The sequence below is a fragment of the Accipiter gentilis genome, chromosome W (assembly GCF_929443795.1).
Source record: "Accipiter gentilis chromosome W, bAccGen1.1, whole genome shotgun sequence".
NCBI classification, from domain to species: domain Eukaryota; kingdom Metazoa; phylum Chordata; class Aves; order Accipitriformes; family Accipitridae; genus Astur; species Astur gentilis.
This window is the reverse complement of record NC_064918.1, coordinates 26,535,225-26,549,841: the sequence shown is the minus strand read 5'-3', so window position 1 is coordinate 26,549,841 and position 14,617 is coordinate 26,535,225. Positions and strand designations below refer to the sequence as shown.

Here is a 14,617-nt window from a genome sequence, read left to right as displayed (position 1 = left end):
TCCACAGGGATCTGACGACGCCCATCTTGCCATTTTACTCCTAAGAACTGGATCTCCTGCGCAGGTCCCTTGACCTTACTTTCTTTTATGGCAAAACCAGCCTTCAAAAGGATTTGGATTATTTTCTTCCCTTTCTCAAAAACTTCTGCCGTGTTGCCCCATACGATGATGTCATCAATATATTGCAGGTGCTCTGGAGCTTCACCTTTTTCTAGTGCAGCCTGGATCAGTCCATGACAAATGGTGGGGCTGTGTTTCCACCCCTGGGGCAGTCGATTCCAGGTGTACTGGACGCCCCTCCAAGTGAAAGCAAACTGAGGCCTGCACTCCGCTGCCAAGGGAATGGAGAAAAATGCATTAGCAATGTCAATTGTGGCATACCACTTAGCTGCCTTTGATTCCAGTTCATATTGAAGCTCTAACATATCTGGCACAGCAGCGCTTAGCGGTGGCGTGACTTCATTCAGCCCACGATAATCTACTGTTAGTCGCCATTCCCCATTGGATTTCTGCACGGGCCATATGGGACTATTAAAGGGTGAGTGAGTCTTGCTGATCACTCCTTGGCTCTCCAGTTGGCAAATCAGCTTATGGATTGGGATCAGGGAGTCTCGGTTGGTGCGATATTGTCGCCGGTGCACCGTCGTGGTAGCAATTGGCACCTGTTGTTCTTCAACCTTCAGCAACCCCACAACCGAAGGGTCTTGGGAGAGACCCGGCAGGGTAGACAGCTGTTCAATCTCCTCCGTCTCCAATGCAGCTATACCAAAGGCCCAACGGTACCCTTTTGGGTCCTTGAAATACCCCCTCCTGAGATAATCTATACCAAGGATGCACGGGGCCTCTGGGCCAGTCGCAATGGGGTGTTTATGCCACTCATTCCCGGTTAGACTCATTTCAGCTTCCAATACGGTTAGCTCTTGGGATCCCCCTGTCACACCAGAGATACAGATGGGTTCTGCCCCTTTATAACTAGATGGCATTAGGGTACATTGTGCACCAGTGTCCACTAGAGCCTTATATTCCTGTGGGTCTGATGTGCCAGGCCATCGAATCCACACTGTCCAGTAGACTCGGTTGTCCCTCTCCTCCACCTGGCTGGAGGCAGGGCCCCTCTAATCCTGGTTAGAACATCCGTTACTCACTTTCTGCACACGTAAATCGGAAGTCCCTTCAAGGGGATCAGAAATGAGATCAGCCCATCTACTGCGTCTGGGGGACTGCTCACGGGAAACTGGAGCAGCAGTTTTCCAAGAATTCTCTTTTCTGGTTGCTTTTTCTCGCAACTCCTGTACCCGTGCATCCAAGACTGAAGTGGGTTTTCCATCCCACTTCCTCATGTCCTCTCCATGGTCACGCAGGTAAAACCACAGGTTAGCCCGTCGAGTGTACTTTCTCTCTCCTCTCTCTTGGGCAGAGGAACGCTTACTCCCAATAACTGCGATGCGGGCCTGTACAGGTGAGGAGGAGGACAGATCCACTTTGAATTGCTGGAACTCTCGGGACAACTCCTCCACAGCTGAGACACAGGCCCGTAGGGAGGAAGAGAGACTCCCTTCGTATTGCCGGAGTTGGACAGCCAATTCATCCACCGTTTGTCCATAGCCTTCTCTCCAGGACATTACTGCCAATGAGTTGGCATAGGTTGGTGGTGCACTTCGTAGAAACTTCCGCCACATGGGTTGTGTGCATTGGACTTCATCTGGATCTGTGGGTGACTGCGCATTTTCTGGATCATTGTAAATCACCTCCAGCACGGCTAATTCTCTCAGGTACTGAATACCTCTCTCCATGGTGGTCCACTTGCCTTGGTGACATGTAACTTCATCCCTGAAGGGGTATCTTTCCTTTACACCTAACAAAAGTCGCCTCCAGAGGCTGAGGACTTGTGTTTTTCTCCCAATCGCCTTGTCGATGCCCCCTTCCCTAGACAGAGATCCCAGCTGCTTGGCTTCCTTACCCTCTAATTCCACACTACTAGCCCCGCTATCCCAGCATCGGAGCAGCCAGGTAACAATGTGCTCACCTGGGTGGCGGCTAAAATCTTTTCGCATGTCACGCAACTCACTCATGGATAGAGATCGGGTAATTATTTCAGGTTCTGCCTCTACCTCCTGTTCTCGCGATGACCCTGGTTCATCTTTATCTCTCGCTAAGCGAACTGATTTCTTTGTGTGTTTCTTTTTCTGTACAGGGGCGACTGATACTGGCACAGGCTGGTTCTCTGGTTCAGCTGCAGTGTCTGTCACCGGGGTAGGGGTAGTCATGGTACCTGTTGTCGTGGTAGGGGCAGCCACGGTGCTTGTTGTCGGGGTAGGGGCAGCCACGGTGTCTGTTGTCAGGGTTTGGGTAGCCACGGTACATGTTGTCCTGTTTTCCATCTTTTCCCCCTTTTCCCCCCGAGGGTGCTGCATAATATCAAGCAGTGTTTGGTAGATATTGGCCAGAGCCCAGCACAGTGCAGCGAGTTGTATGTCTTTGGAATAGCCACAGCATTTTTCTTTCAAATATTCTGTCACTTCATAAGGGTTCTGTAGTTGTTCGGGAGTGAACTTCCAAGTCACTGGCGGTGAGAAGTTCTCTAGATACTTGCCCATATGCTCCCACATGCCGTGCCACCCATGAGTCTCCAGCTTTGGGGGAGATCTCTGAGTGGTACTCTTAAAGAGCGTTTTTGTAGCCCTAAACAAGACCTGAAACATATTCAGGAGGCATAGCACTAACAGCACACTGGCTTGCGCATCCCAAGGATATTCAAAATTCTCAAAAGCTGTTGTAATTAGTCGGAAGGAGAAGAGGGAGGTGAACGGACGGGGGGAGGTATCCCCCCCTAATTTCCCCATGGATTGGGTGTAATTACCAATAAAATCCGACAGAAGGCGCCCAAAGTATGGAAATGATATCACTGCCTCATACAGATACCAGCTTAACCTCATGACCAGTGATGTAATCATTTCATAAGTCGACATTGCCCAGTACAGCAAAATGATAATCCCAATCACTCTCCCAGAGATGAGATACGCAACTACAGGCAATACATAGAGCATATAAGAGCTTACAAAACGCCACCATGTAAACAAATGAAACAACATTGTGACTAACATCTATATATCTAAGAAATGCGTTTGGCAAATTTGTTTCAACACGCTCTGGCCAGATCTGTCGTTATCTCAACCCTTCGTGCCCCACGTTGGGCGCCAAAAAGGACTGTCGTGGTTTCAGCCCGGCCTGTAACAAAGGACCACGCAGCCGCTCGCTCACTCCTCCGCCCCCCTCCGGTGGGATGGGGAGGAGACGGAGGAGAGAAAAGGAAAAGAAACTGGAACCTCGAGGGTTGAGATAAAGGCAGTTTACTGGGACAAACACAAAAGAGATTACAACAACAACAACGGCACTAATGAAAAAAAGGTATACAAAAAGAGTGATGCACAGTGCAACTGCTCACCACCCGGGACCCGACGCTCCGCCACTTCCCCCACCGAAAAAACAGAGACCACCCCCCGGCCCGCTCCCCATTTATATACTGGGCAGGATGTCACATGGTATGGAATAGCTCCTTGGCTAGTTCAGGTCAGCTGCCCCGGCTATGCCCCCACCTCCCAGGTTCCTGTAAAAATTAACTCTATCCCAGCTGAACCCAGGACACAGGACACATGATACGGAGGATTCCCTATCCTTTCTCCACCTGACTGACCATGGTGACTTAAGGGATGGGGGCAACGGCAACAAGTTCCTGCCCAGTGCAGCAGGCGCATCTCCTCTGTGACTACCCCACTGTCGTGGTTTAACCCCAGCCAGCAACTAAGCACCACGCAGCCACTCACTCACTCCCCCCCATCCAGTGGGATGAGGGAGGGAATCGGGAAAAACAAAAAAGTAAAACTCCTGGCTTGAGATAAGAACGGTTTAATAGAACAGAAAAGAAGACACTAATAATGATAATGATAACACTAATAAAATGACAACAGTAGTAATAAAAGAATTAGAATGTACAAATGATGCGCAGGGCAATTGCTCACCACCCGCCGACCGACACCCAGCTAGTACCGAGCGGCGATTCCCCGCCCCCCCACTTTCCAGTTCCTAAACTAGATGGGACGTCACATGGTATGGAATACCCCGTTGGCCAGTTTGGGTCAGGTGCCCTGGTTGTGTCCTGTGACAACTTCTTGTGCCCTGGCTGGGCACGAGAAGCTGAAAAATCCTTGACTATAGTCTAAACACTACTGAGCAACAACTGAAAACATCAGTGTTATCAACATTCTTCACATGCTGAACTCAAAACATAGCACTGTACCAGCTCCTAGGAAGACAGTTAACTCTATCCCAGCTGAAACCAGGACACCCACCTTCCCCAGTGCCCTTGCATAATAGGTAGGAGGCTCTGCAAGTGCAACCAAACAGTGATGAGGACGATGGTTCATCTAGTTTGGAGGTGTCACCAAGGTTAAGTCGGCCTACGCCCTGTGTCAAAACTGCTTCCATAAAGAAAAAAAGATGAGTCATTGTCATAGGAGACTCTCTCCTGAAGGGAACAGAAGGCCCAATATGTAGATGGGACCCACTTCTTGGGGAAGTCTGCTGCCTCCGTGGGGCCCAGGTTAAAGATGTGGTGAGAAAACTTCCTACCCTGGTATGGACCTCAGATTATGGTCCATTATTGATTTATGAGGCAGGCAGAGATGAAGTTTCAACAAGAAGTCTGAGGGCAATCAAGAGAGACTTCAGGGCCTTGGGATGACTGGTTAAGGGTTCAGGAGCACAAGTAGTGTTCTCCTCTGTCCCTCCAGTTGCAGGAAATGATGAGGAAAGAAACAGGAAGAGCCAGCAGATCAATACCTGGTTCCAAGCCTGGTGTCACTGGCAGAATTTTGGGGGGTTTGATCATGGGTCAGTCCACATGACACCAAGCCTGCTGGTGACAGATGGGGTACGCCTGTCTCAAAGGGGGAAAAGGATCTTTGTTGAAGAGTTAGCAGGGCTCATCATTGAAAGAGCTTTAAACTAGACTTGAAGGGAAAAGGGATAAAACCAGGCTCGCTACAGATAAGCCTGGGGGCAGTATGCCAGTGTTTGAGGGACAGTGTGCTAGCGATGTCCTTCAGTCTGCCATCTCAGTGGAGGTAGGGGATGGAGATCCACGCAGCAGCAAAGAAACAAGGGTTGTCAATGCATTAGAAACCACGGAAGCACCTGAGAACAGCCACATAGGAATTAGGGCTTCTCTGCCAAAGAAGGTGGCAGGATCCATAGACCAACTGAAGTGCATCTACACCAATACACGCAGCATGGGCAGGAAACAGGAGGAGTTGGAAGCTGTTGTGCAGCTGGAAAACTATGACATAGTTGCAATCACGGAAACATGGTGGGATGACTCACACAACTGGAGTGCTGCAATAGATGGCTATTGTGGTGGGTTGACCCTGGCTGGATGCCAGGTGCCCACCAAAGTCCTTCTATCACTCCCTCCTCCTCAGCTGGACAGGGGAGAGAAAATATAACAAAGGGCTCGTGGGTCAAGATAAGGACAGGGAGAGATTGCTCAACCAATTACCATCACAGGCAAAACAAACTCGACTTGGGGGAAATTAACTTAATGTATTACCAGTCAACATGAATAGGGTAATGAGAAATAAAACCAAATCTCAAAACACCTTCCCCCCTCCCTCCTTCTTCCCGGGCACAGCTTCACTCACGGATTCTCTACCTATCCCCCCTCAGTGGTGCAGGAGGACGGGGAATGGGGATTATAGTCAGTTCATCACACGTTATTTTCTGCCGCTTCATCCTCCTCAGGGGGAGGACTCATCACACTCTTCCCCTGCTCCAGCGTGGGGTCTCTCCCACAGAAGACAGTACTCCACGAACTTCTCCCATGTGGGTCCTTCTCATGGGCTGCAGTTCTTCATGAACTGCTCCATCATGGGTCCCTTCCACAGTGTGCAGTCCTTCAGGAACACACTGCTCCAGCGTGGGTCCCCCATGGGGTCACAAGTCCTGCCAGAAAACCTGTTCCGTGGGCTCCTCTCTCCATGGATCTGCAGGTCCTGCCAGGAGCCTGCTCCAGCACAGGCTTCCCACGGGGTCACAGCCTCCTTCAGGCATCCACCTGCTCTGGCATAGTATCCTCCACGGACTGCAGGTGGATATCTGCTCCACCGTGGACCTCCACGGGCTGCAGGGGGACAGCCTGCTTCACCATGGTCTTCACCACATGCTGCAGGGGAATCTCTGCTCCGGTGCCTGGAGCACCTCCTCCCCCTCCTTCTTCACTGACCTTGGTGTCTGCAGGGTTGTTTCTCTTACATTTTCTCACTCCTCTCTCCACCTGCAGTTTCTGTGCCCGCCACAACATTTTTCCCTTCTTAAATATGTTATCACAGAGGCGTTACCACTATCGCTGATTGGCTTAGCCTTGGCCAGCAGTGGGTCCGTCTTAGAGCCGGCTGGCATTGGCTCCATGGGACATAGTGGAAGCTTTTAGCAGCTTCTCACAGAAGCCATCCCTGTAACACCACCACCACCCCCCCGCTACCAAAACCTTGCCACACAAAGCCAATACAGCTATAAACTCTTCTGAAGGGATAGGCAAGGAAGGACAGGTGGTGGGGTATGTTAGGGAGTGTTTTGACTCTCTAGAGTTTGATGATGGTGATGAAAGGGTTAAGTGTTTATGGGTAAGAATCAGGGGAAAGGCCAACAAGGCAAATATCATGCTAGGAGTCTGTTATAGACCATCCAACCAGGATGAAGAGGCAGATGAAATATTCTATAAGCAGCTGGGAGAAGTCTCACAATCACTAGCCCTTTGTTTTAGGGTGGTTTCGAGGATTCGCGAGAAGGCGAACACGCACACACTAACTATAAGGGGAAAAAGCAAGCATTTATTAACTACAGATGTGCGTTATGCTAAGGGTATCTTGTAAAGCAAATTAACATACTAACCCAAGGACTGTGAGGAAGATGGACCATCCGTACATTCTTGTGCCATCTTGTGCTGCAAGCTCAGCCCAGCAATCGGTAGGCATCAGCTTTACGTGGGCGTCCCCATGGAGGCAACGGTGGCCTCGCCATACACCAGCCTGATGGTCTTCGGAAAAATCCCGATATTTATACATTTGCAGAGGAACGGGTTTCGGCACACATGACCAGCGGGTGCCAAAACACACCTCGATTGTAACATAGGGAGCCTATGACGCATGCGCTCACTGGCCAGGCGCGCTGCATGAGCCATACACACCCTGTCTATTGGTTCATGGGCTCTGTACATGTGGCATATTCTCATCATCCAGCAGTCACATGCCAATCATGCACACAGCTGTGCTGTGCAACAGCCTACTGCCCGTCCTCCCCCGGTATTGCTCAGCTCTCTTATCTCCGTGGTCAGCATTCCAAGCAACAGGCAACAAACCATCCATTTTCTGTGCTGACTGCATTTTCCTCAGCTATCTACCTCTCCACCAGTGTTCATCCAGGGACCAAAATCCCATCTTTTAACCCATCCGTATACACCCTTGTTCTCGTGGGGGGCTTCAACTTACCAGATGTCTGCTGGAAATACAATACAGCAGAGATGAAACAGTCTAGGAGGTTCCTGGAGTGTGTGGAAGAGAACTTCTTGACACAGCTGGTGAGTGAGCCAACTAGGGAAGGGGCCCTGCTGCACCTGTTGTTTGCAAACAGAGAAGGACTAATGGGTGATGTGATGGTTGGAGGCTGTCTTGGGCATAGCAATCATGAAATGATAGAGTTTTTGATTCTCAGAGAAGTAAGGAGGGGGGTTAGCAAAACTGCTGCCATGGGCTTCTGGAGGACAGACTTTGGCCTGTTTAGGGGCCTGGTTGACAGAGTCCCTTGGGAGGCAGTCCTGAAGGGCAAAGGTGTCCAGGAAGGCTGGAGATCCTTCAATAAGGAAATCTTAAAGGTGCAGGCCATCCCTATGTGCCAAAACACAAGCCGGTGGGGAAGAAGACTGGCCTGGCTGAACAGAGAGCTTTGGCTGGAACTCAGGAAAAAAATGAGAATTTATGACCTTTGGAAAAAGGGGCAGGCAACTCAGGAGGACTACAGGGATGTTGTGAGTTTATGCAGGGAGAAAATTAGAAGGGCCAAAGCCCAACTAGAACTTAATCTGGCTACTGCTGTAAAAGACAATTAAAAATGTTTCTATAAATACATTAACAACAGTAGGAGGGCTAAGAAGAATATCCTTCCTTTACTGGATGTGAGGGGAAACATAGTGACAAAGATGAGGAAAAGGCTGAGCTACTTAATTCCTTCTTTGCCTCAGCCTTTAATAGTAAGACCAGTTGTTCTCCCGGTCCCCAGCCCCCTGTGATGGAAGACAGGGAAGGACAGCAGAATGAAGCCCCCTATGATAACCCAAGGGGAAATGATTAGTGACCTGCTACACCACTTAGACACACACAAGTCTATGGGGCTGGATGGGATCCACCCAAGGGTACTGAGGGAGCTGGCAGAAGTGCTCACCAAGCCACTTTCCATCATTTATCAGCAGTACTGGCTAACCAGGGAGGTCCCAGTTGACTGGAGGTTAGCAAATGTGACTCCCATCTACAAGAAGGGCCAGAAGGAGGATCCGGGGAACTACAGGCCTGTCAGTCTGACCTCAGTGCCAGGGAAGGTTATGGAGCAGATCATCTTGAGCGCCATCACGCGGCATGTACAGGACAGCCAGGTGATCGGGCCCAGTCAGCATGGGTTTATGAAAGGCAGGTCCTGCTTGACTAACCTGATCTCCTTCTATGACAAGGTGACCTGCTTAGTGGATGAGGGAAAGGCTGAGGATCTTCTCTACCTGGACTTTAGTAAAGCCTTTGACACCATTTCCCACAGCATTGTCCTGGAGAAACTGGCTGCTCATGGCTTGGATGGGTGTACTGTTTGCTGGGTAAAAAACTGGCTGGATGTCTGGGCCCAAAGAATTGTGGTGAATGGAGTTAAATCCAGTTGGCGGCAGGTCGCAAGCGGTGTTCCCCAGGGCTCAGTATTGGGGCCAGTTCTGTTTAATATCTTTATCAATGATCTGGATGTGGGGATCCAGTGTACCCTCAGTAAGTTTGAAGATGACACCAATTTGGTCGGGAGTGTTGATCTGCCTGAGGGTAGGAAGTCTCTACAGAAGGATCTGGACAGGCTGGATCGATGGGCCAAAGCTAATTGTATGACATTCAGCAAGGCTAAGTGCCAGGTCCTGCACTTGGGTCACAACAATCCCTTCTTGGAGCCGGCTGGTATTGGCTCTGTCGGACATAGGGGAAGCTTCCAGCAGCTTCTCACTGAAGCCACCCCTGTAACTCCCCCTCCCGCTACCAAAACCTTGCCACACAAACCCAGTACAATGTGGCGCTTAGGGACACAGTTTAGTGGTGGACTTGGCAGTGTTGGGTTTGCAGTTTTACTCAATGATCTTAAAGGTATTTTCCAACCTAAATGATTCTATGATTCAATAACCAGGTCACAAACTGCCAGGCTTAAAATGCAATTCTTACAGCACAGCTTATAAAGTGACTTGCATTCAGTACAGCAGCAGATCACTGATGTATTTTCTGTGCGGAGCACTGATCAATAAGGAGTATCTGCACCCAGAGCAGAGTGCATGGGTTAAAGACAATAGTCTTTCTGGCCATGTCACAGCCTTCACTTGTATCTGAACAGTTGAGTTACGCAAGTATCTGAAAACAAAAATACATTTTGTGTTTGTCCTTGCGTGTTTAGACTTGCAGCAGCATCCTGAGAAACGATTGTTCTATGATGCTGTCACCACCTTCCAAGCACTTTCCACAAGGTGTTAGTGTTTTCAGAGTTACTATGGGTCTTCCATGATGGTGCTTTGCACAGACTACTCTAGAGAGGGAACCACTTTCTCTTTTCTTTTTTCTTTCTTTCTGCACTGAGAGCAGTGGTAAGCTCTCCTGAATCGCACCTGGCACTGTCCTCAAACATCCGACAATTATGGCATTAAAAACTCTCTGATAGCTCACATATAAAATATTTGCATTGGTACCTGAACTGGAACTAGGTCAAAGTCACTGTTTCTGCTGAGTGATTTTTTTTCCCAAATATGTGCAGTTTTGAGATTTGAGGTTTTATTCAGTCATCTGTGCGGTGTTCCTGTTTTGGCCTCTGCATCTCATGGCCAGTTCAGTAGGTTAGCACTCTCGAATTTATTTATTCTCATCTTTGTAATGAGCTGTTCTTGCTTGTTCATTTTCCAAGGGTGAATTCCATTTTAGTAGGTTGTGAAGGAAGGTTCTTCAAAATAATTGCCTTCTGTGTATCCACGTTCTTTACCTATGGTTCTTTGCAGTTTTTGCTAGATTCCTGATGTAGTACAAGGAATTGAGGAGTGTGTGGGTCCAGACTACCTTCTACCCTTGGATTGATGATTGAGTTCTAAGTGAATATTGCTAACTAAAAAAACCTTTAAGCCATCATGTTCTCTACTATGTTTGTAGATATTTAGTGGATATTGTCTCAGAGGCATGTTTATGAATATGTAACCTTTTCTTTTTCAGCTTTTAAATTAATCTTTGGTTTCAACTACTGTTGTTAGTCATGTTAAGACACATCCCTGGAGTGTTGCTCTGAGTAGGCATTCAGAGATTGGTTTCTTTACAGGAAAGAAAATCTATCTGAAGTTCTTTTTCTTCAAAGATATAAGTCTCTGGGTTAACATTTAATCACTCTGCAAGGACGAGTTGAAGAGATTCTTTAGCTACTTGTAGGGGGTTTTTTACACCCCTTTTTCTGACTGGCTTTTATGTGGGAGTTATTGCTGCCTATTTTCTCTAAGAACTAACTTTAGTGTGTGGGAGGAGCAGCTTTGCTGAATTTGAGATGCTTTTGAGTGCCTTTAAGTGTCATGGAGGACTTAACATCTTGAGAGCTCCCTCCTGGCCTTGTCCTAAAAGCACTGAGTGAAGAGTGATACTCCAAATACTCCAATGAGAATTTTTTTTTTTTTTAAAGGACAGGGATTACAGGTATTTGCCTTCTTTAATACCTTCAGAGTAAAAAATGCTTTTTTGTTGTTAGGTGAAAGCTTGTTTTCTATGCCATGCCATAACTGTCCAAAGCCCTTGTAACAGCTTGCTTCATACACTTGTGTTTTTGCTGCAGATCCATCAAGGCACAGTCCCCGTCTCATACACGGTGACAACGGTGGCACCACATGGAATTCCACTTTGTACAGCCCAGCACATACCACCCTGCAGCACACAGCAGGTCCCAGGTTGTTCTGTGGTATTCAGTGGACAGCACCTTCCTATCTGTAGTGTGCCTCCTCCAGTAAGTATGGTTCTCTAGTTATATTGATCCTGGACTTAGGCTTAGGAGGTGGAAAGCCTGGACTTTCACTGCCCATACAGCTTTCCCTGATGTAAAATAAAAACTATTATTTCCTGGGGTAAATTGTAATGGTATATATAATATGGTATATACAATAGCGCAAGCTTTAGAGCTAGTAAATGTATTGTGCTTCCCTACTCCCTTCATAGAATTATACCATATTCTCATGTATTTTTGACTCAAAATGGATGCTGGTTTATGATCTGGTCTCTTAGCCTATCCATTAGCAGCTATTCTACATATATTCAGATGCTTACAGGAAAAGACTTTCAAAGTTCATCAAGTAATTTTAGGAATCTCACCTAGAGCTTTTATCTGGAAATGGTCTTATAAAATGGTACAGCTACAGCTAATACCTCTTTATGAAAGACAAGCAAGGAAGCAGAGAGGATTGCCCCTTACATGAAGGAGTAGCTCAAGCATATAGAGCTCTTCTAGGGAATAGGTGACAGGCTGTTTGAGAGCTTGTGGGTCAGGAACAGAGAAGAGACTAGTAAAGGGTGATATCATGATGTGAGCTTGTTACAGACCATCTGATTAGTGTGAAGAAGGGGACAAGACCTTCTTTAAGTAACCTGAGGAAGTCTCCAGATTATATACCCTAGTTCTTATGGGGGACTTGAAACTCCCTGACATCTGCTGGAAGGGCAATAATGGAACAGAAATAGTCCAGGAGGCTTCTGGAGGGTGTTGCAGGGGGTGAACGATGACAAAAACTTCTTAATACAGGTGTTGGATGGGCCAATAGGGGGGGATGCACAGCTGGATCTGCTGCTCATGAACAAGGAAGAACTAATTGAGGATGTGGCAGCCTCAGCTTGAGTGGAGCTCAAGATCCTGAGGGGAGTGAGGAAGGCAAGAAGCAGAGTACAGACCTTGCATTTCAGACCATTCTGTGCGCAGCTTTTGCTTTACCTATTAAACTGTATTTATCTCAACCCATGAGTTTTCACACTTTTACACTTCTGATTCTCTTCCCCATCCCACTGAGGGGAGGGAAGTGAGTGAGCGGCTGTTTGGTGTTTAGCTGCCTACTGGGGTTAAACCACAACAGTCCTTTTTGGTGCCCAACGTGGGGCTCAAAGGGTTTGAGATAACAACAGATTTGACCAGAGTGTATTGGAGGGGACTTACAATTATTATATCAGTTTAACAGTTGCTGGTCGTGATGTTCACTTAAATGTCCTCAACATTGTTTTATCTGATCCGTGCCATGCTCCCTTTTTTTGCTGTACATCAAATTTGAGAGCTTGTTAAAGGCTGGTTTTGGCTTTTGCAGTTTGCTGTGCTTGGTGGTGTTTTGCCTGGGAGAATTATGATAAAAGCACTGGCCTTGAGCCTAATCTGGTATTTGGGCCCTGCACTGATGCCTTCCCTGTACTTCAGGAACCATCTCATGGAGACAATTAACAATTACACTTTTTCCCTTTTCACCTCTGAGAGGCATTCAGTGGAAGAAATACAGAATGGCACCTTCCCCTTCTTCTATGGGGGAGATGTTTTCTCCCTTGTTACAATAACTCTTCAGTATCTTGAACATCCTTGGATAACCAAAACACTCCTATTGGTACCTCTGAAGAATATTTTTTTGTTTTTTTCTAAGGTTAATCAACTATTTAGGAATATCACCCAGGGATATGCCCCGAGGCAGTGTGGTTATGGGTGGCAAGGGGTGTGGGAGAATATGGGCAGGTACCTAGAATGGTTGTCACTGATGGTCTGGAACTTCACCCCCGAACAAGTATGAGATCCTGATGAAGTGATAGAATGTTTGAAAAAAAGATGCCCTGGCCCTGGCTATGCCAAAAAGACACAACTTGTTGCACTGTGCTGGGGCCTGGCCTACGCCTACTGAGCACTATTCAGGACCCTCAAGGAGAAGAGAGGGTCTCTGGATCTGAAGACATACAAACAGACACTGTGGTTAAACCAGAGACCCAACCCTCAACTATGTCAGTTGCTCCAGGATAGTCAAGAAGAAACAATGGAAGCGGAGGTCAACTCGTTTAGTAAGGGAAGCAGCAGCTTCTCCTGAGATGGAGCAGGAGGGAGAATCAGAAGAGGCAGCCTGTTCTGCAGCAGGGCAGCCACAAGAACAGGAGAGGGAAGAGACTGAAATCATAAACGAGTCAGAAACCACCTTGTCCCTGAGTGAGCTGCAAGATATGCAAAAAGATTTCAGCTGTCAACCACACGAGCAAATTATCCACTGATTGCTCTGATGCTGGGATATTGGGGCCAATAGTCAGGAATTAGAGGGTAAGGAAGCCCAGCAGCTGGTATCCCTTGCTAGGCATAAGGCCATTGACAAAGGGATTGGAAAAGGGGCAACAGTCCTTAGCCTCTGGAGGCGCCTCCTGTTGAGTGTGAAGGAAAGGTATCCCTTCAAGGAAGATCTTGTAAATTACTGAGGCAAGTGGACCACCACTGAGGGATGTATCCAGTATCTGAGGGAATTAGCTGTGGTGGAGGTGATCAACAACCTCATAGACACCTGGGACAAAGAGCATGGCATTGACTGGGTATATGACATCCCCTATCATGCACCAGCCTCCAGGAAAATTGAACAATACAATGGACTGTTAAAAACTACACTGAGAGCAATGGGTGCTGGGACATTCAAGCATTGGGATACAAGTTTAACAGAATCCGCTTGGCTAGTTAACACTAGAGGATGTGCCAGTTGACCTGGCCATGCCCAATCAAAACCCCTATGTACTGTGGAAGGAGATAAAGTCCCCATAGTACACATAAGGAACTGGCTGGGAAAGACAGTCTGGGTTATTCCTTCTTCCAGAAAAGGCAAACCCATTTGTGGGATTGCTTTTGCTCAAAGACCTGGGTGTACTTGGTGGTAATGCAGAAGGATGGGTAAGTTCAATGTATACCTCAAGGAGGTTTAATCCTGGGTGAAAATAACCCATAATTTGAGTTGTATGGTGCCATTGCTGTATGATGTCAGTGTTATATGATGCTGTATGTTGCCTCTGCTGTGGTTTCCATATGTCAAAGGTATTATAATAGGAACCCCTTGCCGCTAGCCAGGCTAGGAGCAAAGGGAGGAGTTCATTGCAATGTTAGACCCTATAACTTTGTCCAAAGGGACCAGGGGTGGAGATTGTAATGGAAATACCTTTAAATTGTTGTAACCCATGATTTGAGTTGCATGTTATAGGAAGTACTATAGCAGGAATCACCCAGACCAATGGAGAATGTGCCTCACAAGAAGCAGTGCAAGTGCAGCAGT

The 14,617-nt window shown here is 47.6% G+C and overlaps 1 protein-coding gene across 5 annotated transcripts in view; it reads left to right on the top strand.

The window, feature by feature from the left end:
* LOC126035455 (E3 ubiquitin-protein ligase RNF38-like) overlaps window positions 1-14,617 on the top strand; it is a 229,360-nt gene that overhangs the window by 130,244 nt on the left and 84,499 nt on the right. For all 5 annotated transcript variants that reach the window (XM_049794063.1, XM_049794060.1, XM_049794059.1 and 2 more), the window contains one exon: window positions 11,143-11,310. In XM_049794063.1, the coding sequence (XP_049650020.1) occupies window positions 11,143-11,310 (168 nt within the window). The remainder of the gene's footprint in view (window positions 1-11,142; window positions 11,311-14,617) is intronic.